This window comes from Melanaphis sacchari, unplaced genomic scaffold (genome assembly GCF_002803265.2).
Source record: "Melanaphis sacchari strain LSU unplaced genomic scaffold, SCAv2.0 Contig40_pilon_pilon, whole genome shotgun sequence".
In the NCBI taxonomy this organism is placed as follows: Eukaryota; Metazoa; Arthropoda; class Insecta; order Hemiptera; family Aphididae; genus Melanaphis; species Melanaphis sacchari.
The window spans coordinates 1,550,934-1,575,826 of NW_020271264.1; the positions used below are offsets into that span (position 1 = coordinate 1,550,934).

General features: G+C 32.6%; 1 protein-coding gene across 1 annotated transcript; it reads left to right on the plus strand.

Annotated features, from left to right (window-relative positions):
• The first annotated feature begins 14,542 nt into the window (after positions 1–14,542).
• Positions 14,543–17,933, plus strand: LOC112597376 (E3 SUMO-protein ligase KIAA1586-like). Its single transcript, XM_025343403.1, has 5 exons — positions 14,543–14,909; positions 15,041–15,162; positions 15,431–15,513; positions 15,577–15,687; positions 15,768–17,933. Exon 5 carries the CDS (start codon positions 16,008–16,010, stop codon positions 17,907–17,909), a length of 1,902 nt encoding a protein of 633 aa, XP_025199188.1. The 5' UTR covers positions 14,543–14,909; positions 15,041–15,162; positions 15,431–15,513; positions 15,577–15,687; positions 15,768–16,007; the 3' UTR covers positions 17,910–17,933.
• The last annotated feature ends 6,960 nt before the right edge of the window (positions 17,934–24,893 follow it).

Consider the following 24,893-nt stretch of genomic DNA (forward strand, 5'->3'; position numbering starts at 1 on the left):
ACACGTTAAAATAATTTCTGCGCCACTGATGATAACAACGGTTATAATATTACGTGATTCATATTAAACGCGGAAGATCACTCATTCTACCTCAGCCCTACCTAGAAAAAGTTAAACATTTTCGGGAAATAGATAAAGCAAAAATTATAAAAATCGAGTCGGAGATTTACAGGGATTGAGCATTAATTGTTAACGCGATATAGATTTTGAAATTCAAATTGGCGGGAGGCTTAAAGTAACGTACGTTGGGAAATCGGCTGAATATTTATTGTAATGATACTATCACGAAAGGTACGAATTGACACGGGAATTGAGACGAAACGGACTTACGATAATATTTCTGATATAAACCTTCTCGATGACAGACGAACATAAAATCTTCGAAATTCTTCAGCCGCGCGTCTGTAACTCTCTTTGGAAACACTCTCTGTCGCTTCTTGGTGGGTATCGTAGTAGAATAATTAAATTGTTGTAAAATTTATATATATATATATTTGTTATATCACTCGCTTTAGATAAGTTCGCGGTGTCCACGAGACGACGGCGACAAAACGTCGCGCGTTTTTTTGTTTTCTCTCGGCGAATTTATGGATACTTCGCCTTCGCCCGAATGCGTTTCCGTACGCACGGTCGGGCGCGTTATTATATTATATTATATCATATTATATCCCTTCTGTGCGACGACAGTCTCGTGGCAGCTGTTGGCAACAAGTTCGGAATATTTCCCTACGATAGCGCCGAACATAACTATATATACAACTACAGCAGCGACTATATACGCTACACTATATATTATCATATTATATAATACACAACTCTGTACACGCTACTATAATATACCGACGAGAGCATACGGCAACAGCGGCGGCGGCGATCTCTTTCACCCACCACCACTCACCCTAAATCAGAGCCGCCGGATCGAGGAACATCGATTTTCCACTCCGGAACCCCTCTGGCCAAAAGAACTCCGTTTAATTGTGTATGGAATTATTCTGGGCCAGGACGATAACAAAAAAAAAAAAAAAGAAAAAAGAAAAAAGAAAAAAAAATGCATGCCTTGATTATCTTCGGTCACAATAACATAGCCCTGATGAGGGCGCTTAATGAAAAATTCAATAATATCGCCCCCACCGCGGACGGCCCGACTGGATGACGGCGACGACGAAAGCGGCGGCAGTGGGTAGCTGCGTGGGCGGCGGAGGGTGGATTTGGAATTAATCAGTGCCCGAAGAATTCGGTTCGACATTGTTAGTCGGCGGCCTTTTATGTATAATACGTAAGTACAGAATAATAATAATAATAAACAAAAAGTCGAAAACTGTTCACGAATCTCAGAAAAGTGTATAAATTAAAAACATAAACTTTTACCTAGACTCTAATTGTACAATAGCGATAGACGATGACGACGACGACGACGACGACGACAACGATGATGATGACGATGATAATAATAGTAATATTATGTACAGTGAAGCGTTCGACGAATGTTTCGTCCGGTACCGTCGCGTAGGCCAGTATTTTGGGTACTTGTATTTTATATACACACGGTCGGCCAAACAAAGGCGGCCCAGCTGCTGCCGCAAGGGTTGTGGAAAAGGTTAGACCGCGTGTACATGTAGGGGATGGAGGAAACGGATAGCTGGCTAACTTCAGACTGTAGAAAAAGGGTTACGTCGTCGTTCTCGCATCGGTACTTTGAACTACAACGGTCGTACAACACGCGTACGTGGTACACACGACGCCAAGTCCCGAAATCAATAAACGGCTCCCGCCGCCACAGCCACCGCCGCCAACACAGCCGACTCTCTGTATGGTCGAGCCCTGAATGTTGGTAGGAGGGGGGAGTTGTGCTGCAAGGGCTAAAAACTTTGCGTAATATGTTTCTTCGGACAACGTTCGAGCTAATTTATTCACCGTTTTATATATCTATATATACATGCTTGTGTGTGTACGCGCGTGTGTCCTCTGTCCGCAGACCTGGAAATTTTAGCCAGATGTCGAATACGAAGATACCATATTATTGCAGACACTACACTATAAAGCAACTGAGATCTTTAGATAAAATCATTGAAGTATCGTTTAATCATCGTAACTCTAAATCCAAATTAGCCGAAACATTTTTTGAATTACTTTACAGTATATTATACACAAATTTTACTTAAATTTCAATGTCTTTGAAAATTCAAAAGATTGTTATAACTCTATAATTTTGTTATATGTCCATAATGACATAGTAAAATAAAAGTACTATTACAGTGTTGGGCGTTGGCCACACATTATTGTTTTCATCACATTATGTCTGTATAATATTGTTGTCGTATTATAAAAGGGCTGATGCGGAAACTTAAATTCTCAAATCACATCATCAGATACTACAGATTAATTAAATTTTAATTTGGGACCAAAATTAATCATACATAATTTAAATATATTATATAGTTATAATCTTACTCTTGATATTTCTGTCTTGGTTTACATACCTCGCAACCACCGCATCTTCGTTGACGACCTCTCGGTTTATAACCGATCGGCAATCGATATATAGCGTTTGTATTGTATCGAAATGTTATTCTGAAATGATAAATTTTGACATAAATTCATAACTATATAACAACGATCATTATGTTTGTATAATATATTTACGCTGTTTCACGATTTTAATTAATATATTCGAATTTCGTTTATAAGTATACCTACGCTTCTAAATAAATATATGCTGGCCACCTGTTATATTAAACAGTCATGATGGAAGAGACAATTTAAGTACACGTTATTACTTTAAAACATTATACATAATTACAGTGTTATATTATATTCGTAGCATAAATGTTTCTCAGTGGATTTTTTATTTCATTGCGAGCAATAATTTATTGTTTATCTTGTTTCAAAATAATTCATAAAAAACTTATAACAGGTAATATTGTATTTAATATTGCATAGAATATTAAATTTTTTTGCTACCAATAATCCGATGTAAAACGTAATAAAAACATTAAATTATTGTTGTTATTATATTTAATATTATAATATTATCAACACCATTTTTCAAAATAAAACGCGTCTAGCGTCCGTTATAATCAATCAGTACTAGTCTATTAAAGTATATTATCCTCCGAAGTAAAATAAATGTGAGCATTTTTTTTCTTAAATAATTTTTGCATTCATTTTAAGTTGGATTGAATGTTATGACTACTATTATACACTGCTATCATTACAGATTAATATTTTTCGCTGGAAAAAATACAAATAATTATTTAATGCCATCACAGTATTTAGATTTTACTCGTTAAAATGCTCTGGCTAGAGATATTTAAAACATTATTAATATTGCTTTAATACAGATATTATGTTAATCGGTTGTTAATATCGAATCTATGGCATTCTAATAAATTTCATGATTATAACAATAATAATAATATTATAAACACGTGTTAAACAAATCATCGAAAAAAAAAACATAAGAACTAAAACTAGTAGAAAAGACAATATTTTAAAGTGACGTAAACCGTTGTTTTGACGTTCCCCACGCGTACGCCGACAACACAATTATTGTATGGCTTGTCTCACATAACAACAACAATTAATTACGGCGTTGTGTGTAAGTAATTACACTGTAGGTGTGTTTCTACAATATATTTTGCTTATTATATTAAGCGATCTGTAAAACTAAGTTGGTATGGCTTGGTACAATTTATGGTAACACTTTACTAGGAGCAGTATTCGATCGTTTGTAAAATTACATTTTACCAATACACGCAAAAAGTTGCTGGCGTTAATGTAAAGTAATGAATGGTAAGCTATTAAATAGAATAAAGTGTAAAGATCACTGTTGAACTCGACAGAGAAACTTTCGGACGAATTTTGTTCCGTAACTACATTATAAATTATAATATTGTGTATTGCATAGGTACCTACAATTTAATTATTGTTTAATGTAAGTTATTCTTCATCAAAGATAATATAAAACAAATAGACAAATTTAATAATCGTTTTCAGACAATAGTAAAAGAAAATTTACTCGCTATAATATAGAAACATATATTTCGGTTTAATAAAACAAATTGGTAAACATCATGAACGTTTTATTATAATTTCTGAAAACCGACATTATAGTATACTATCTGTTTTTTTTAATGAATATAATATGGTACGCTAATAAATGTCAGTTCTTTGAAATACACGATAACAAATTTAGGATATTAAAATGAAAGTATACTACACTATTTTACTTGTATTAGGTATTATATAAATATAAGTATATCTAGTGCAAGTGTTTAATTTTATTTTTTACTCAGTATTTACGTAGAAATTATTTTTAAAAATATAATTTAAATAAAAAATAGTAAATACTAGACTTAACTTAACATATTTATACAATTTCTTTTTGATTCAATGAGCACAATGAGAAAAATGTTTCTATTTAGACTATGCAATGAGTACTACTTAATCCAACTAAATAGATGTAAGTTGGGTTGATACCGCTTCAGATAATCTTTGATATTTTTGTGGGATCCAATATTGATATAACTACAAAATTTAAAATTTTTTCTTACAATTAAATTCTACTAAATAATATCAAAATACATTTTTACACAATATTAATATTTATTTATAAGATGTGTATTGTTTATTTGTTTTTGCTATATTATTTAAATAATAGATTATTGTATATTATAAAATTTAAAATATTTATATTTGAGTTATGAATACATTTTCACTAGATTTTTTTTTAATAATTTAATTGATAATATCAATTATTTATTTAAAAAGTTCTATTCAAATAAATAAATCAACTAATTTGTTAATCAAATGTCAATAAATAATTGTTTTACGCTTTTAGCATATTATTTTAAAAATTTACAGATTTTATTAAATTATGCAATCATTGTATTTGATGAAATATTTTGATATTACATTATACATTATAAATGGAGGTAAAATGTATCTAGTTTTTTTTATATTATACTAAATAAATTTTTACCTTGCTGAAATAATTCAAATTCTAACTGAGTTAACAGTAAGAAATTTTAAATTAAAAGAAACATGTTTAAAAAACTATATCTTCTACACTCGCAAGATTTATATATTTTTTCATTTATAGGAAAAATTACGTCGTTTAATACCTTTCCCTCACCAGATTTAGGTCATTCACTTTAGTATAACTTAAAATCGATGTGAATAGTTTTATTTACCTATTGTCAATTGTCATGAAAAATATATAATATTATTATATTTTAATGTACATTTTTTTTAAACATTCACAGACTCCAACACAGCATGTCCGTAGCGCAGAAATTATGCGAAAAATGCCATATTACACCGGTTCCTCACCGCTCGGAATATTTCCATAACAATTAACGGAATTCCCGTTGTTAGCCCACGATTTGTTATTTTGACGTATCTGTACGAATTTAATTAACTTGCGGGCGCGTTGGGCAGGTATGCGGGAGATCGCGCGTGAAATTCCACACGTGCCGATTAGACGCGGGTGCCCCGCGGTAATGTCGTTATCACGGGTGGCACCTTTTCCGTGGAATGGGAGATGTGTGGGGCTGTGGATTCAGTGAGTAAAAGAGTAGGACTCGCGTGAGTAGAAGGATGAGTAGGAGGTGACGTGTACCTATATAGTGCAGCAGGATAATGATTATGTGGGCACACAGGAGTAGAGGAATAAACAAATATCCTCGCCGATAGTCTTCATCCGGCGCAGGGTATACACGTTTATATATATATAGAAACACACGCGCATGGAGAGCGGCTTAAACATCGTTCGACTCCCCATGGGAACATAATCCATCCATCGCCGCGCGCCAGCACATAAACGTGCGCGCGGAATAATTATTAATTAACGTCCCTCACTCGATTCTCCGATTAAGACAGCAGGCTTAGGTATGAGTATATATATATATATAAAGAACATGATATATAGAGCATATAAAATGTTAAATATATTATGTAAGTCGCGTGGATTGATGACGTTCGGTTCGTGTCAGTCTCTCGCATTCGTTTTTACGTCAGTCGCCTGGTAGGCTCGACGAATGCACGCGGTGTCCCGAATACACATTATGGCTTATACGTTCACCACGCGACGCACACCAAATCTGTGGAAAGAGAAAGAGAGAGAGGAGAGAGTCAGACAGACAGACAGGAGCCTAACGACGTGTAACATATTAATGTGGCAAAGCAGTGCGTGAATTAGTCGACGGTACATGAAATTATTGTATAATATTCAAATGGCTCGTGTGTGTTTGTGTGTGAAGATAACGCAGCTGGGTGGTTATCGACCGGACTATATACGGCAACGGTGGCGGTAGTACAAGCGTTGTGCTTGTATATATATATATATATATATATACGCGGACGACCGTGTCCAAGTCTTCGGAGGAGGACTACACAACTATACATCGGTGCGATGACAACGGCGGAGGTGGTAGCGGGAACAGCGGCAGATGTTAAACAGTGGTGGCCAAAACCGGCGGCAGCCGACGTGACTATCGATTGTACACTGGACACGGTTTTGGCATCCACTGAACGGTCATCTCGCGAGTCTTTCGCACGTTTCCTTCACCCCTACACTTCTCTCCGGACCAACACCATCACCCGGACACACACACACACACGCGCGCGCCCTGGGAGACAAGGTAGCGCAATCGCATGTTAACGACGTGGAATACAAAACAGCCTCGGCGCTCGATCGCCTCCTCCCATGCCGCAGTCGCCACCTCCGCCCGATCCCTTTACACGTCTTTTCAACCTCAATTATATAGGGATGGGTCCAGCTGCTGGCCAGCTTTCCGGAAGAGCTGCGAATAAAACTTGTAACCCAGCGCGCCCACCACTATAATATACATATATATAGTATAGATACTGTATATATATATATATATATATATTATGAGTGGACGAGAGAAAATTCGTTAAGTCCACCGCCACTGTCCGTCTGTCTGTCACGTCGCCGTTCGCCACTGTGCTCTTTCTACCCACCCCTGAAAGCACTTCCGGCCGTCGCATCCCGCCCTCCGCGGACGCTCGTTGCGATCGTCGTGACCCGCAGGCTACCGCGTCGTCTATATCTAATTTGAATTCCAAAGTACCACCCGGTCGTTTGTGTGATGTGAACAGGGAACGCTTAAAGCTCGCAGGATACTACCCTGTGCTGCTGTTGCTGTATAGTCGTATAGACCAATGTTATCTGATTACCGCGACGGTACAAAAGGCGGTGGCATCGACGACATTAATATGCTTTTATATTAAAACTACCCAAAGGGATGCTGCTCTCGAGAACATGACACTATATCACACACACACACACACACATACACGCATTTATATATTATATAATGTCGCACGGGTGCGCGAGCGTGTATGAGCTCAATGATCAGTGACGTCGATTCGAGTGCGAGTCTCGCGCCGCATATATTGTACATGTTGCCTGGGTATTACACCCATAGATACGCGATATGCTGAGAACTCGGGAAATTTGATTATTCACCCAGCCAGCAGGTAAATCGGATTGCGTAAGACTGACGCGTATATTGGGCGTAACCGTTACGACTTGCTGACAGAACGATGTGGTTGACACGCTAAGATATTACGCATGGTACGATACGTTTTTATTGTTTTAAATTTTTGTAAATTTTTATATCATATGTATAATTACGGTTATTGTCAATAATGTTGATATATTTGAAAATAATAAAATCATGAATATCGATAAGAAAAAATATATTACGTTATACGCGGTTCGTTGATAATACGATTTTAAGCTGATTCAGTCACTCTCTGTGTTCATATTATATTATACTTCTAATTCATTATATTTTACGATGTAGCCGATGAAAGGGAGTGCAACCGTGTATACCGGGATTACGAACAGCGCATTATGCACACACACACACACACACACACACATACATGGGCTTCGAACGATATGATATGGGGATGAGTGTGTGTGTGTAATTCGGCCCTCCGATGTGGCGTTGACCTGTGTTATAACATAATATACATAATGGTAACCCGGTATGGCGAGGATTGCGGTCCGTTTCGGTTACAAGATAATATTATAATGTAGTAGTGGCGATGCGGGACTGGGGCCGGAGCCCGCTGCACAGCACAGTGTACACCGTCTGGTATAGGTACACGTGTGCAACCGGCACGGTAGTCAACACTTGGACGGTAAAATGTCCGATGCTTTGGACGACGAAATAATAATAACACAGTAATAATAAAATATACTTGTGCACGATCAGAGTTTGAGATGTACAATAATAATTATTCTCTTTATATTCGGTTTTTTTATTGCCAATCGTTTCGATAACGGTCGGTCGATTTCGGGACGTATTGTGCGTCGCGAAAAGGAAAATGTACAATTGAATATCCGTAAAATACTGATCTGGGCCGTATTGTGCGCAACGTAACAATATTATAATACATTGTACTCAAACCGGCCGTGAAATATTAATTTTTTTTTTTTTTTTTGTTCATTCATCTAGCAATTTATCACTATAACTATATTATACCATAATCCTGTCGAAATATTTGAACCGTAATTCAATATTTAAATACTAATGCACAAGATGTAGGTTTTTGTATTGTACGAGAGCGTAAAAAATTTCGCATGACTTGAAATTGCATCTATCGTCCGTCTGTCGTGGCCTTCGATGTTTTGCACAAAGGTTATCCGCAATACCATTTGTGTCTTAATGTTTGAGTATTATGCATAAAAAAAAAATAAATAAAAACAGTATAATTTATTTTATTCGAATGATTGTTTTAATTTTTTTACATTTTTACGATGCTAAACTTTAATGTTTTAGTTTCTGAGCAAAACAATAAAAAATGTATTGATTTTACAATCGTGTGTATTATTATTTGTGTGTATGTAGAAAGAGAATCTTTCTAGTTAACAAAATGCCCACGATAATTAACTTTGATGTGGGTTTCTGGCGGAAAGTTTGTTCCAGTTTATACTTTTATGGGTCAAAAGTAAAAATATCTTAATACTTTTTAGAATAATTGTAAAAATAGAAAAAAAATCGAACGTTTATTAAAATTCGAGTATTATTATTGAAATAACTATTTGGTAACTTTAGTTGACACATAATACAATATATTTAGGTAGCTTTCGAGTATCGTTTTTCATAAATCCACTTTGGTTTAGTGTTGAATTCACAAACTGTATCTCATATTAGTTGACAACTTTTTTTCATATTGTCTTAAAAAAATTTATTGAGTTTATTTTATTTTATTTTTTTGTTTTGTTGACACTTTTCAATTATTATAATTTTTATATTAAATATCTACAAGTATATAATATTACGATGTTAATTGGATAGTAAAAATGTATTACGAGTGCTATTCATTTTACGTGTTCACTGTTTTAGAACTATGGTCTATAACTCTAAACATAATATTATATTTTTACGAATAACGAATATAAAATTATATTTTATTAGCTATCTTTAATTTTAGAATCGTGTTTACGTTAAAAAATAAAAATATTTTTGGCTGTAAATAATACAAACGTGTGAACGCCAAATCAAGTCATATTATATTATATAATTTAGTGATTAATTTCTGCTTTTTTTTAATATCATTCAAAATTACTTTTACCCGGAACGATGATTGAATGTTACATGTCTGTAATAATAAAACTCCTTCCCAAAATTGTTGACGGGCGTCTTTAAATCGTATTAACGTTCTGTTAAATATCATTAATAAAATAATTTGCATGTATGTGTGTTGTTAATTGCATTTGACTCAGATTAATGAAGAGAAAGTTGTAGTAGTTAGAAATTCATAATTCATGACGATATCAAACACGTTACATTTAAATTACTTTGGGCAACACGTCGATCTCGTTGTTATTATGACAATAACATCACAACAAAAGACGGAAATTGAATTAAATATATATATTACTACTGTACTGCATTTTTGGGGGAGGAAGGAAGGTATATTATACGGAAATGGCAACGATTGGCGATTCACATAAAGTAGTCGACCCTCGTAAAAAATGAGGAAAAAACACCTGATATCAACTATATACTGTCGAATGGTGATGAGAATCAAAGGGGAAACCAATTGGCAAAGCGCCGTCGGACATAAAAAAAAAAAAAAAAAGGTTCGGGGTGAGAGACAGAGCGTGCACGCGAGAGAAGAGAGGTGGTAGTAAAACAGTTTGTCTTTGGGGATATTAAACTAGGCCGGAGATCGTTTGTTTTGTTACTACTACTACCACCACCACCACCACTATCACTACTGCCATCACTACCACCACTACTACAGCCACTTCTACTGCTATACTATTACTACTACTACCAAAGCTGCGCCTGGCGTTCCGGCACAGTGGCCGTGGAAAATAGATTAGATCAAGTGGTCTGTTGGCGTAATGGACTTCAATAACTCACCGTCCGGGAATGACTACCCCGGACACTTTGTCTTGGTCCAATCGAACTGCGTGCGTATACGTATAATATACGGTACGCCGGAATTCGCCCCTCGGACGCAGCCAATTTCCTGAGTGCTGGTCGACCGATCGCGGCTGTAGGATGAACGCTACCCAATAATATAACAACAACAAAAAACCCTCCGTACCACGCACACCATAATATATATTATATATATAAATTATTATCTATAGATCGTTTCGAACGGAATGCGGTCCTGTACATACAGAAAGAAAATCGAGTAAAAAGATAAATGTACCAAAAGCGTAATGAATAATGATACGGTTCCGTCGGCTGATTATACGTATATTATATGGCGCTATATAATGCGTTAATATTATCATATAATGAATATGACGTGCGTGCCTTATAACATACGTATAAACGACAACAACTTTTGACCGGGTGGCCGTTGAGTTATGTTAGGTTGTAGGTCAGATGCCGCAAATAATGTAATCAAGAACAGCCAAACGGCGAGGTGCTCCATTAGCGGAATTAGTTTCTTGTTGCAAACGATCTCGCGCCATCCTCCCCTCTCTCCACTCAACCAACACCCCAGTCCCGTCATAACCCGCGATGCCGCTGCCGCCTCTCGTGCCCAGAGAATAAACACACGCCATTTTGTTGCGTAAAACTTAAAAGCTGCTTATTAGGTTATCGGCTTTACGGAAGTTGGCCGCCTCCGCCGCCTCCGTTGCCTCTACCGCTACCGACGCCAACCCCGGGACCCTTTAGCTTTGGGTTTCCCGTATAACGGCAGCGCGGCGGCTATAGTGCCAAAATTGTTCGCCTTTAATGACCGGCTCTAACCAATCTCGAAATTAATATCCTCAAAACTTTCAGTGTAATTTTAATAATTGAATGCCTTACACAAGAATAGGCGGAAAAAATTAATTTCAATAATCCCCCTGCGCGTCTTTCAAACGCAGTCTGTTCACTTGGTAGACAACGCATACGTATAAAAAATATGGAGACGTCGACAAGACAAAAAATATTTATTTGTTCTATTTATAAATATATTCCAGTACATAATATTATTATTATCAATTTAGCAGTTTAGTGTTCACTCTCGTACGAATGTGATATCGACCAAGTTGATTGTACGCCATATTTAAAATATTAATTTGGAATGATTTAAATTCTAAGTAATTTGATAATATTTTGTGAAATTATAAAAAAATTAGGTTTTGAAAAAACGTCTAAAATTCCGTAGTTAATTTGAAGAGCTTAAGATAAATAAAAATATTATCTACTCATTTATAGTTAAGTAAATCAAAATTTAAAATTCTTTATGTATCTATATATTTTACATTTTCTACACGTTAAACCTACGCCAACACGAAATAAATACGATTTAGTATTAAAATAATTATATTGTATCATCTATACGTGCTATAGCCAGCTACTTCATTCTCGATAGTCTGTATGGGTATATATTATAATATGCGCCATAATATGTTTCGAACTGATTAAAATAGAAAACAACGGCAACCGTAGGCTTGTATTCGCGAAATGTTGTTATTCGTTTCGCGGGGTAGGTACAATAATCGCATAAGTACCACCTGCAGTACCCAATACCCATATACTTACGAAAATAATCTGATAAAGGTTCAAAATGCAATATTAAATTTTAGCGTAGCCGTATAATGAATATTGCAGTATCAGTAGGATTTATCGAACGTACGACGGATTTGAAATCAAAGGTTAAGAGATACGTAGGTACACAGGAAATATAGAACTGGTGCTAAGGGTAAAAATAAAGTATACAAATAATTCCAATAATTATTAGTTTCTGATAAAAATTACAGACCTGTTATACAGCTTGTTGAATTCAATCTCATACCTACATTAAGATTAGGTAATATTATTGAGATTTGATGACTATAATTTTCCATCAAAAATCTGGGTAGAATTTTCATAAATTTCAGAACAATCATACATTTTATTGTAAATCACCTAACGAAAAATTTAATTCAAAAATTTATTTTAATCACCAAAATTTTTTTTATTTATTTAAAAAAAACTTTTAATGTGAAAAATATCTAAAACAAAGAAACATAATTATGAGAAGTTATAAGAAAAACATCAAAATTCATTAAATAATTTAAAATAGAATAGCTACCAAATTTCAAGGTAACGATTTGTTAAAGATACTTGCATCTTAAATATTAATATAATCATATATACATTTTTTAAATTAATTATGACTCATTTAATATTGGGTTAGAGAAATACTTAAACTATTATTATACCGAGTGACTTAAAGAGCATACTCTTCAATCTTCAGTCAACAAAATTTTTATTTCTACGTAAATAATTTAGTGCATATTTTTATTGAGAATGTTGACGTATCGAATTAGAAATTTATATGTCCAATTTTTGAGTTACCAAATGTTCTTTAAGGCTAAAAGGTTCGTGTTAATAAATTCGAAGGCCGTGTACGCGTTTATTCCCGGGTCATTATATATTTTTTCAATATTTATTCAATTATTAAGTCTATTATTAGTATAACCCAAGAAACACCACAAGGAGGTTGGCTGACAAGTTTCTCAAAAATTTTGTTTTTTTTTGTTTTTTCATATTTTTATTTATTAATTATTTATTATATTATATTATATTTATTATTTATTAAAAAAAATTTGGTAATAAGGTAAAAAATAATTATTAAAAAAAATGTATAACACATTATTTTTAAAAATTGGTATCTGGTAATAAGATTACCAGTATACCGCGACTTCACTTATCTTAAAAACAATTTTTTTTCTTAGATTTCCTAGTTCTATTGCTCCTGCATATTATATTGATACACACATATAGGGAATCAACTCGTACATACCGTCTCTTAATGACTCGAGAATCAACTTATATATAAAGTAGATCTCGGGAATCGACTCACTTACACCAGATCCGAAAGATACAGAGATCATAGTGATTTTTATTAATATTTTAATTAATATTATAATTTGTAACAATAGATTGTTAAAGGAAAATGGGAGTGAGCATACTTTATAAATCATTTACACACTTATTTAATTAGTTGTAGTATTGATACAAACTTTAAATTTATTGCTTATACTTATAAATGAGTTTATTCACAATATAAAGGTGTTAAATTAAATATTCTAGAAACCCTAAGTCTGTGTTAAATGCTCTATAATAAGGAATTGGTTGTCGTCAGTTGAATACATATACTTTCATTTTTCAACAAAAGTTCAAAACGTAAATTTTAACATACCTACTTATAGTTGTATTATTAAAATAAAATTTCATTGGAACCGATTCATCTGTTTACCTATATATATATATATATATATATATATACATTAATCGAGAACCAATTATATAGTTGGGTACCAATATTCATAAACGTCTATATACACACGTGTTCTATATATGTTTATATATACTCGTATTTAATAAATAGTTACATGGCTGAAATATGTCTGCACATTATTTATGTATTATCTACCGATATTAATATATTATAATATGTAGGTACGTGTAGATAGCTTGTTCACTTTATGAGTGTTTCAGAAAGTAATCTTAAAGTTCAACAGCATTAGTAGGTTTGCACACTTACTACATGACGCGGTAAATATCACATGTATATACCTCATTTGTAGTTTTCTGTTAAAACATCCTCAAGCTGTATCGTCGTGTACTAGAAATGGAAAATCAATATATAATACTATATGATAGACTGACTCTGTATTATGTATTACAAAATAACATATCACACGTATCGAACTCTTTTACGAAAATTACGTTTCCGTGACCTTTTTGTAAATGTATAAATTGAACTATGTCTTTTTATTATAATCTGTTCACGTATTGGAGATAAGAAAAAAAATCGCGGGATTTGAAGTAATTATATAATCATATTAAAAATTAAAATACAATATTATGTTAGTTATGATTGTTATGAGTTATAAATTATAATTAATGGAATTTCAATTTTGAATGAATCATCGAATCATTGATGAAGCTGATCTACCAAACAATTATTATTATTATTATTATACAAGCACGTGTATTCATTGCGCTTTTTAAATACTAACTATTACAAAATTATATATCAAAAACAACAGAGCTTGCGCTAATGGGTAGTTCTAACCAATGTGGGTAGTTCTAAATTGAAATGGGCAACTCTAAAAACCAATTTGGTCAGTACCAAAAATCGTGAATTTTCTGTATTATTGGAATATGTAATATTGTTTAATTTAAGTAGGTATGTATTTTATTTAATATTTTTTACACAAATGTTATCAATCCATTCCATAACATTTATTATCATATACACATAGAAGATTGTGTAATCTATATGATAACACGATGCAATACAGAAAGTGATAATAATGTGACCATTAAATTCGTCATGTTTTATGTTTATTTTACTAATTACTTAGACGAAGAAGTGACCAAGTGAAAGTGACGTGCGTAGCGAACATGGATTTAAAAAAGGTAAAACACTAATACAGTAATACTAACTTACTATATAGTATACCTACCTATTTAATTATTTAAATGGTACATACTAACATATTATAATTTATAAATATAAAGTAAACACATTTTTTTTTATTCTTATCCAGCAAATGTCACCATATTATTACTATTACAAGGATATAATTTGACATGTGGACCGTCACCAAAGGCTTCAATATTATTTATCATATTTAAATAATATTGAAGAATAAAGTACTTCCTACATTCAGTATGTACTATGGTATATATGTATCCATAGCACCCAATTTAAGCTTGCATTATCTTAGTTTGCTTATATAAGTTGATTAAATAGCTTAATTATTTATATAATTATTTCTTCTCTGCTTTTATTGTTAAATATTGGCATATTTTTTCGGTTCAAGTTTAAATGATGCTGTTTGCATGAATGGCTGTTATTAAAATTAAGCGCACAATTTTATTTAAATGTTTTAATGTTTTATTATAAATTAATCAATATTTCAAAACTTGAATTTTAGAATAAAAAATTAGCCCCAAAAAGCAGTTCTGGTCTTATGAAAAAAATGGCTTTATAAAAGTAAAAATACTGATCTTAACATAGGTATGTTAAATTAAAATGTTAAATAAATAATAGATTTTTACCTGATAATAGATAATTTAGTAGATAACTTAATTAACACCACAAGCGGCAATAGCACTTCAGTAAACAGCTTGGATAACACCATAAATACTGAGATTAGTGAGATTCAACAAAAGAACACAACTTTAGTGAATGGTAAATATTGTTTAGAATGTTTTTATAATATTTTAAATGTATTTAATAACCAAAACTAATAAAAGTAATACTTATTTCAGACAGTAGTTGCATTAAACATTTTCATTTTAAAGGAAAACATTTGATTCGTTGTGAGCCATGTTATGCAGAACAAGACATAGTAAAGCGATATAGTAATAATAAATCTAAAGTTCCTGCAATCGCTCAAGAGTATGGAACTAAATATCTTCTGAAAGTATTAAATGACCATCTGTCTACCACATATCACATAGAAGCGATTAAGGTACATAAGTATAAAACTTTAAATACTTCTGAAAAAAATGGCCATAACTCCAATGGGAAAAGCAGTCAATCAAGCAAATGACAAATTGGCGAGGAAAATTGGCTGTCTTATGATTCATGTTTATAATGATGCTAAGAAACTTACACTATCTGCTTATTCTTTTCCCAGCCGGGTTATTGTATCACAAAAAGCAAATTTGTTTCAATTAAATGGTGAAGTATCAAATAATATTGATGATAGTGAACTTCAGTATCTAACACCACACACTCATAAAGACCTTCTAGAATGTATTGTAGAAACTCATCAGTCATCTTTTGTGGAAGATATTCTTAATAATTCACTCGCATTGTCTTTGCGCTGTGATGGAAGTGTTGACCGAACTCAAATCGATAAAATGTATGTGTTGATGAAATCTATTACACTAGAAGGAGAAGAAAAACTTTATTTTCTTGGTGCTGAAGAACCTGTTGAAAGGGGTGCGAAAGGTATGTGTGATGCTTTAAAAACAGCATGTGTTAAAAGACTTGGAAATGAAAATTTCAACAATATTTTGAAAAAAACATCTTCTCTAGTTACTGATGGAGCGAGTTCGAATGTAGGACAAAAATCTGGCTTGTGGACCTTATTAACAAATTTGAAAAAAACTGCATGTGGAACTGAAGTTATGAGCCCATTAATTACTTTATGGTGTGCAGCACACCGTTCAAATCTAGCATGGGAGTCAGTGAGTGAATCGGTTCCTGAAGTTAGTTTACTTTTTCAAAAACTTGTTGGTTTAACTACATTTTTTCGAAGATCTGGTTTGAGGACACGAGAATTGAAAAATATTGCTCTTGAGTATAACCTCAAATTGCTTCAACTTCCAAAAGTTTTTGAAGTTAGATGGTCTCAGTTTTCATATACGCTTCTTAATAATGTGCTGGTTTCATGGTCTTGTTTAGTCAATTATTTTAAAAATTCTTCAGATAAAGTTCATGTGGGCCATTTCAAGTTTCTTACTCATGAGTACAACATTCGCCTTATGGCAGTTCTGGCTGATGTTTTATACATTTTTTCAAGGTATCAACAACAATTGCAATCTGATGATTTGAATGTTATTTCAATGGATGAAAAAACTATGTACATCATTAATAAAATTGAAATGTTAAAGTCTACCCCACTTATAGGAGGTTGGGTTGAGGCTTTAGACAAACAAGTAGTTATCAATAAAGATGGTTCACTTACATTAAATTCAATAACTATAAAAAGTATAGAAATTCCACGTCATAAATCCCATCATAAGTTTGTTACACAAAATAGATGTCTTGCAGCAGTTAAACAAGAAATTGTATGTTCTCTTCAAGAATTTTTAAAACAAAGATTTTCTATTGATAAAAATTTACTGTCAATTATAAAACCATTTGTTGTACTATCTTCTGTAGCATGCATCAAAGATATTCATAATTTAATTGGCGCAGACATAGATTTAAAAGAATTTTCATTGGAGTATGATGAATTGATATCAATGGAAAATATATCTGAATTACGAAAAATGAACCTTATTAAATTAGTAAAAACATTATGTGGCTCAAAATATTTTCCAAATGTTTGTACAATGTTGGCAAGAGTGGCAGCTGCTAAACCTCATAGTGCTGATGTTGAACGTTTGATAAGTGCCAGCAACTTATTAAAATCACCATTACGCTCAACTATGAATATTGAGACAGAAAACTTGAGCTTATATATAAATTATAATATGCCACCATTATACGGTTGGGATCCTAGGGACACAGTTTACCATTGGATGTCTAAAAAGAAACATCGAGTCCTCAAAAGAAGAAAAGGAAAGGAACAAAGTTATTTTAGTGGAGTTTTCTTTGAAGCATCTGGTAAAAACAAAATTATCAATAGTGACGATAGTGGCGAAGACACTGAAGATAAAAAAAAAAAAAAATTTTAATTTGTTATTATTATTAATAAATTATAATAAATAAAGTAATGTATAAAGTGTTTACATGTGTGGTCAATATATAGTTTGGTAAATAGTGGTAATTAAGCGAATTTAGCGAGCGACAAATTTACTTAATCTGCATCTACAAAAATATTAAAATGTTGGGCAGTTCTAAAATTTTCTTAGCGCAAGCTCTGAAAAACAATAATAAAATCTTCGGCCATTTCCGGATTCTAATCAAAGTAATAAATTATCGTAAGAGACCTACCACAACCTACGATAGTGAAAAGTTATCACTATTTCCATTCAAACGTCTATAAACATTTTAAACGTAATAAGTGTTTTCAAACACATTTTAATCACGACGAATGTAATAAAAATATTACAAGAGTATACGAATTGCCAATATTTTACTTGGGTCTTGTTAAATTGGTTATCGAGAAACATTTGTTTTATATTCGATTTTAATCAGCCAATCAGGAATAAATAAACTAATACTAACTTTATTTTAGGGTTTTAGTTTTTTTTTTTTTGTCATAATAAACCCGGTCACGACGATTCAACAATAATTATTACTATACAAAGATTCGACATTTTAATTCATGTTGAGACATAATCATATAATTATTGTGATGTGAAATAATATTTCACTGTGCTGTACGCAAGCTACGAAATCGGTTTTAATTAATTACTTGACAGTTGACTGCATATCGTTTTAAAAATATTTCGCAATGATCATCGCAATAGTGATGAACTGATGGATTTACGAACAATAAATTGTTATGAAAATCGTGTAACATGGTCAAAATTTTTGGCATTTTTAACTCATGACAAAAGTATTAATAAACATATTACTTTCGCATGTCGATCAAGCATTATGGAAATATTTAATAGCCCGTAAAAAACGTTTTCGTTTGTGTCCCTAATGCATAAATAATTCAATCAACCGTACCCATATAGGCAGAACAAATTTTAATTTCACGCGTCTATATTAGTATATTATACTGTTAAAATTAAAATAGATCGATCGGTAATACTACATACTGCAGTAATAATTTGCCTGTAGACTGTAGACGCTTGAGTGTTTGACGTCCAATTTATAATGTCTTATTTTATAATTATTATAATGATGAGTATGGAAAGGTCACGAGGAATTAAACGACAAAAATAAAAATTTTCAAGACCAACTGAAACGTTAATATTTTTGTTAAAAGTAAATTAATGAATATTATATCGAATTGTTTTGTTTGAATTGTCGATATAAAAATGTTTTGAAGGTACGTATGAATGATACTTGGGAAAAATGTGTACTTAATATTTTTTTTTATCATTATCATTTATCACTTAACATTTCTGTTAACTTTTCGGAGTGAGTTACATAATTTGGGTATTTCAACGTCGAGTTATTATAACTATAGCCGAATTTATGAATACCTACGTACCTATACTGTCTTTATTGTATATGAATAATATTGTATATCACGTAGTATTATGACGCAGGTGCGTTAGGTTGCGTGTAATATAAAATCGAGTTTGCTAAGGCTGCGGAATACATTAAATAATATTTATAGGACAATAATTATTATATTGTAACAGTAATGTGGGAGCTTTTACTGTTGTAACGGGGGAGGATTTTAAAATCTAACACTATTCGCTTTGTGGAGCGTTTAACTGCGACTGTTTTTGTATAACCATTCGTATTATGCCGTGCTTTCGGTAGGAAGATTATATTATTTAAAAAAACAAACAAACGGAGAACGAGACTTTTGTTTTATTTCCGAGACGAGTTTTTTTTTCTTCCCCTCTAGATTCTTGTGTCTCGATTTTTTTTCTCTCCACTGATCCGCCAACTTCATGCAATTAAACACTACTCCTCGCACCTCGCGTATCGTCTGGAAAAGTCGGTTTTTTTTCCCTCCAATTGGTTTATGATGCGGTAACGGTTCGCACTTCACGTAGTTTGGCACGTAATCATGACACGGCGACGTCGTGTCGCAGTTAAGTTCTCATCACACTATAAATATAAAGTATAAACTCGTACAGTTTTAAACATATCTCAGTATAACCTACGAGTTTTGCAATTTTCACGCATCATTTAAAATAAAATAAGTACGCATAATATTTAATATTAAAAAGCGTTATAATTTTTTTCCTCAAAGTCACTTATATACTATAACTATATAAGTTTTCCACAAACCACAGGTTGAGAACCACTGATATGTGTACGAATTACACATACATACAAAGACAGAATTCAACATAACCATTTAAAGGAAGAGCCTATAGAACCCCAAAAACCTTTTGAAAATAATATACCATATGTAATAAACCAAAAGCAAAGTATTTTATACATATGGTTAAACAAATCGGCATATGATTGTCATAACGATAAATAATATTCTGTATCATACTTTGTCGGTAGATAGGTACTGTTAATAGAAACCTAAAACATTTAAAATTTTAAAGTCTGTTAAAATAGCGAATAATTAATAATATTTGGAATACAATTACGATGACAATTATTGTGGTATAAAAATTTAGTATAATCAACACATCATGTATTATGTCATTACATTTCGCAAATATAAACAATTCGATTGCATTTAATGACCTACTCAGCACTCAGATTCATACCCATAGCTTGGTTAAAACAAATTATCTACCTATATCGACTTTAGTTGACGATGTCCGTGAAAGAGGGTATATACTGTATATAAGTCATATTTTGGTAATTTTAGAATTATATTTATATTATATATATATATATATAATTTATAACAGATTTTACTAAGGATCGATTTAATAATATTGAAAAACATAATTTTGTTTTCAATATTGGATGACTATATTACGTACCTATTGTGTCTAGACATAAGACATTTTTAACTAGTAATAAACATTATGTGTCGAATTAGTTTTTTTTTCGGAAGGGCGAGGACAACTAGTCACCTCTTTTTCGTCTAATTTTATCAGCTCTTAAATCGTATATTGTCCGTCTCACTGTGTTTAACGTTCCTTTAGCAGTATTATATAACAATCGGCTAAATCTACGCGGAGATCCATAATATAATAAGCAGGGGACGCGATGGACTGACGACCGTCAGCGGCGGTGACGAAAAAAATAGCAGACAAGCGAATGAATGAATCATTAAATCGGGCAAAATTGGTGTCTTCTGTGGCGTTGACGTTTCTGGCGGAGTGATGACAATGACAGACGGTGGAATCTCTACAGTTCCCAGTTCAATTTAAAAAAAAAAAAACTTTTTAACGAGCTTCTTTTCAGCGGGGGACAAGTAAAAAAGTAAAAGTAAAAAAAAAATAACCGTTTTGAAACGACGTCGTGGCAATTCGAACTGTTCTCTTTCCTTTTACGTTTACCAAACGGTAGGTTACGCGGCGGCTGATGGAACGGAAGAAAGATATAGAGATAGAGTGAGAGACGGGGCCGCGGTGTCGTCCAACGGAATGATAAAAAAAAAAACTGCTTGATATTGCGCCTTAGACGTGTATACGTATATATATATATATATTCAGGACTGGTAGGTTTATAGTGTTTTATATTTTTTTTCTCTTGATAATTTATTTTATTAAAAACTCGAACGGCCTCCGCCGCCCGAAATGCGTTATTCATCTTCTCGGCGGCAACGGCGGCTGCTGCGACGTGTCCGTGCGCGCCAAACAACAATCATTATTGTTATTTATGTCGTATATAGTATCATCAAAGGAATCAAGCATAATCAGAATTTAACGAACGCCGACGGCGAAATGTTAATTGTTTAATGATATCATCGTACGATCCGGCGTTACGCGTATTATATAATACTGTAGTCCGATACTCTGACGAGCCTCATCGTCTCGCGCGTACGGTATAACAGACTATGCGACGACGTAAGACATAAAATAACGACTGCAGCAGTTTACCCGACGCTCGCACTATACGAATAATAATAATAATAATTATTATTATTATTATTATTGCGTACGACGGCTACGAGTATAAATTCAACGTTAAAAAGAGACGTGTAGGCAACGCGTGCGTGTGCGCAACGCGTGCAGGACTTGGTCGCCTTTTGAACTCGATGCGAGTCGTCGATGCCCCTCCGCACAACGATGAATCAAAATCAACGTCTGTCGCGTTCGGCTCGGCGCGGCGCTTAATGTGTGCACAACCACACAGACGCGCCCGAGAAGATAGCGAACACACACATACACAGCGGCGTACATGTCTGAGCTCACAGAGACGAGTCGTACTTACACGCGTCCGCGAGACCATTAATATAACGCTCGTCTCGGATGTGCTTGTCAATATTTAACGAACTTTGTGTGCTCGCACCGTGAGCGCACAGTACACGTTATAATATGTATACGCACACACACATGTTTACATAAGACATATTATATATATATGTGTGTGTGCGAAGCAACCTCCCGTCCTCGACAGTCCTATGTCTCGTCGACGGTGGTATCGTCACACACGTATATACATACATTGTATGTGCGCGTTGAAGGTCTGCAGGCACCGCGGTGGCGGTGGCGGTGGCGGTTTCTAGCTGCCTCCGTTTACGCGCAGTCAGCTATTCGACCGGACGTGGACCGCGGATGCAGCAGCGGGATCAGCGGCGGGGCTTGAGGCGATCGGGCGAAAAAAAAAATCCAGCGCATATCGTCGGAACAGCGGCGAACCCTCGTTTTTTTTTTTTTTGTTATTTGATGTTCTCGGCGGTTGTATACAATATTGTTTTATAGTCGGCGATTCCGAAACTTTTAAAATTGAAAACAATATTGAGTTATACGGCCGGGCGCGAGCCTTCATCGTTGAGCGCGAAATGCCTCTTTTTCCGTATACGTTTCGTAACGAATCGCGAAGTTTTTGTCTCTTGGCGAAAACTATACAGAACGCGCATTATACCTACTATAGCTGTAGATACCGAGTTCGCCCGGGGATAATTGAACAAACACAAAATACATCGATAAATCGGCGTGTTTCTGTTACAGAGTACCTCAGCTCACGAGCAATGCCCTGTGGCGGATTGGACATAGCACTCGCTGTATTTTTTAACGTGATTCAAACTATTCTCCGAACTTCTTGATATTTCTAAGAACGCTCTTTGAAACTTTCGTCTCTATTGGTCTAATAATTTTTGAGTATATAGCCTACAGCTAAGATCATTGTCTTTTGTTGTACATGTTTCAACAAAAAATAACAAAGATAAAATATAAAATATAAAATATACATAAACTAAAAATTATTATTTATTATTTTATTGTATTTGAAAAAAATCTCGTAGAAATGCATGGTGGTTTAAATAATAATATAATCTATATAGGTTTTATTTTTAAATGTTATTTATGCAACCATAATGATAATCCTACATAACTATTTTAAATAAATAATTATTCGATTATTGTAAGTCAAAATTAAATTCTTGTATGTTCCATCGTATACAGCTATATCAACTTATAGGAGTTTAAAAAGAATCTAAAACATTCAAAGTTTTGAGAAAATTATTGATATAACTTATGAAATGAAATTTGAGGTTATTTATTAATAAAATCTCATTTTATATTTATTTATGAAGATATTTCATAATTACTTATATATAGTATACTCGTATATCTTCTTCTGCTATCACTTCTAATTTCTACTTACTTTATCTTGTTTATAAATATAGTTTTATACTACGATAATCATTACTTTTAAAATCTATAAACCCAGCTTATTTCTGTAACTCTAAGATTTAAGAACCAAAACCATATCATAGTCTAAAAAAAAAAAATTTCAAAATTTATACCGGAACCGAAACATTTTTTATAATTATAGCCTATAGGTTCTAATAGGCTTAACTTATAATTTAGATTATATCACATTAATAATATAATATTACTTCATCAATATGACATTAGAAAAAATGCAAAATAAACCTGAGCACAAAACTTTGTATTGTCATTTGTCAATATTAAATAGAAAACTGTAATGTATTTATGATACTTTTACTTAAACACTTTAAATTTTAATTAAAATATTTAAGAAGTTAAATATTTCTGTATTTATTTTACTTTAGTCATACTATCATGTCAAAAACAATAAATCAAATTATGTGGAAAATTCAGTAGATTTTTGTTGAATAATAATATTATGTTATGGGCAATGTGAAATTGTGTACCACGATTTTTTTTTTTAACCAACTAATATTATTTTTATTTTTAATATTAGGTAATTATAATTTTATTATATTTTATTACCTGCTTTATAGTGTTGATTTTTTTTATAAAACAATGATTATCAATTTTATCAAATCTTATCATATTACGAATATTTTAAAACAATTGTAATAATAATAATTGTGATATAATTTTGATGGAATGACAAAAAAAATTAACTATTATAATTATGTTATTTTTATAATAAATTTAATTAAATTTGCAAATAATTGCAATATTATAATAAACTATGACATTTTTTAAACACGGTGTATAAACTTATTTTTCTTACCTATTGTACTGTCTACTTAAGAATCATAGTTTCCTAAATGAATATGGTCATATCAGAATGATAAAAGTAATAGCTATCTTGATAAAATCAGTCAACAATTTATGAACGATAATTGATATTTTCGATTAATAAGTCGGGTTTTATGTTTTACACAACAGTTAATGTTTATACTTCCTTACTTTGTAATTTTGTACGTATTTTAAAAATAGAATCTAAATTTTACGAACATTTAAAAAAAGTTATTGAAACGAAAAAACTAACAGTACTTTTATTAGTAAATTTAAATATTGTGAAATAATGAATTATTTAAAACAATTGAAACTAATATTCGTAATATTATGATATATGAATAAAATTAATAATCATTGTTTTATAAAAAAAAAATCAATACTATAAATAGGTAATAATAAAATTATATTTTATAATAAAAGTAAAAATAATATTAGTTGGTTAAAAAAAAAAATTCGTAGCTCACAATTTCACATTGCCCGGGCACGACC

Coding starts and splice junctions, on each gene's coding strand:
- LOC112597376 (XM_025343403.1), top strand. CDS start 16,008: ATGGCCATAACTCCAATGGGAAAAGCAGTCAATCAAGCAAATGACAAA.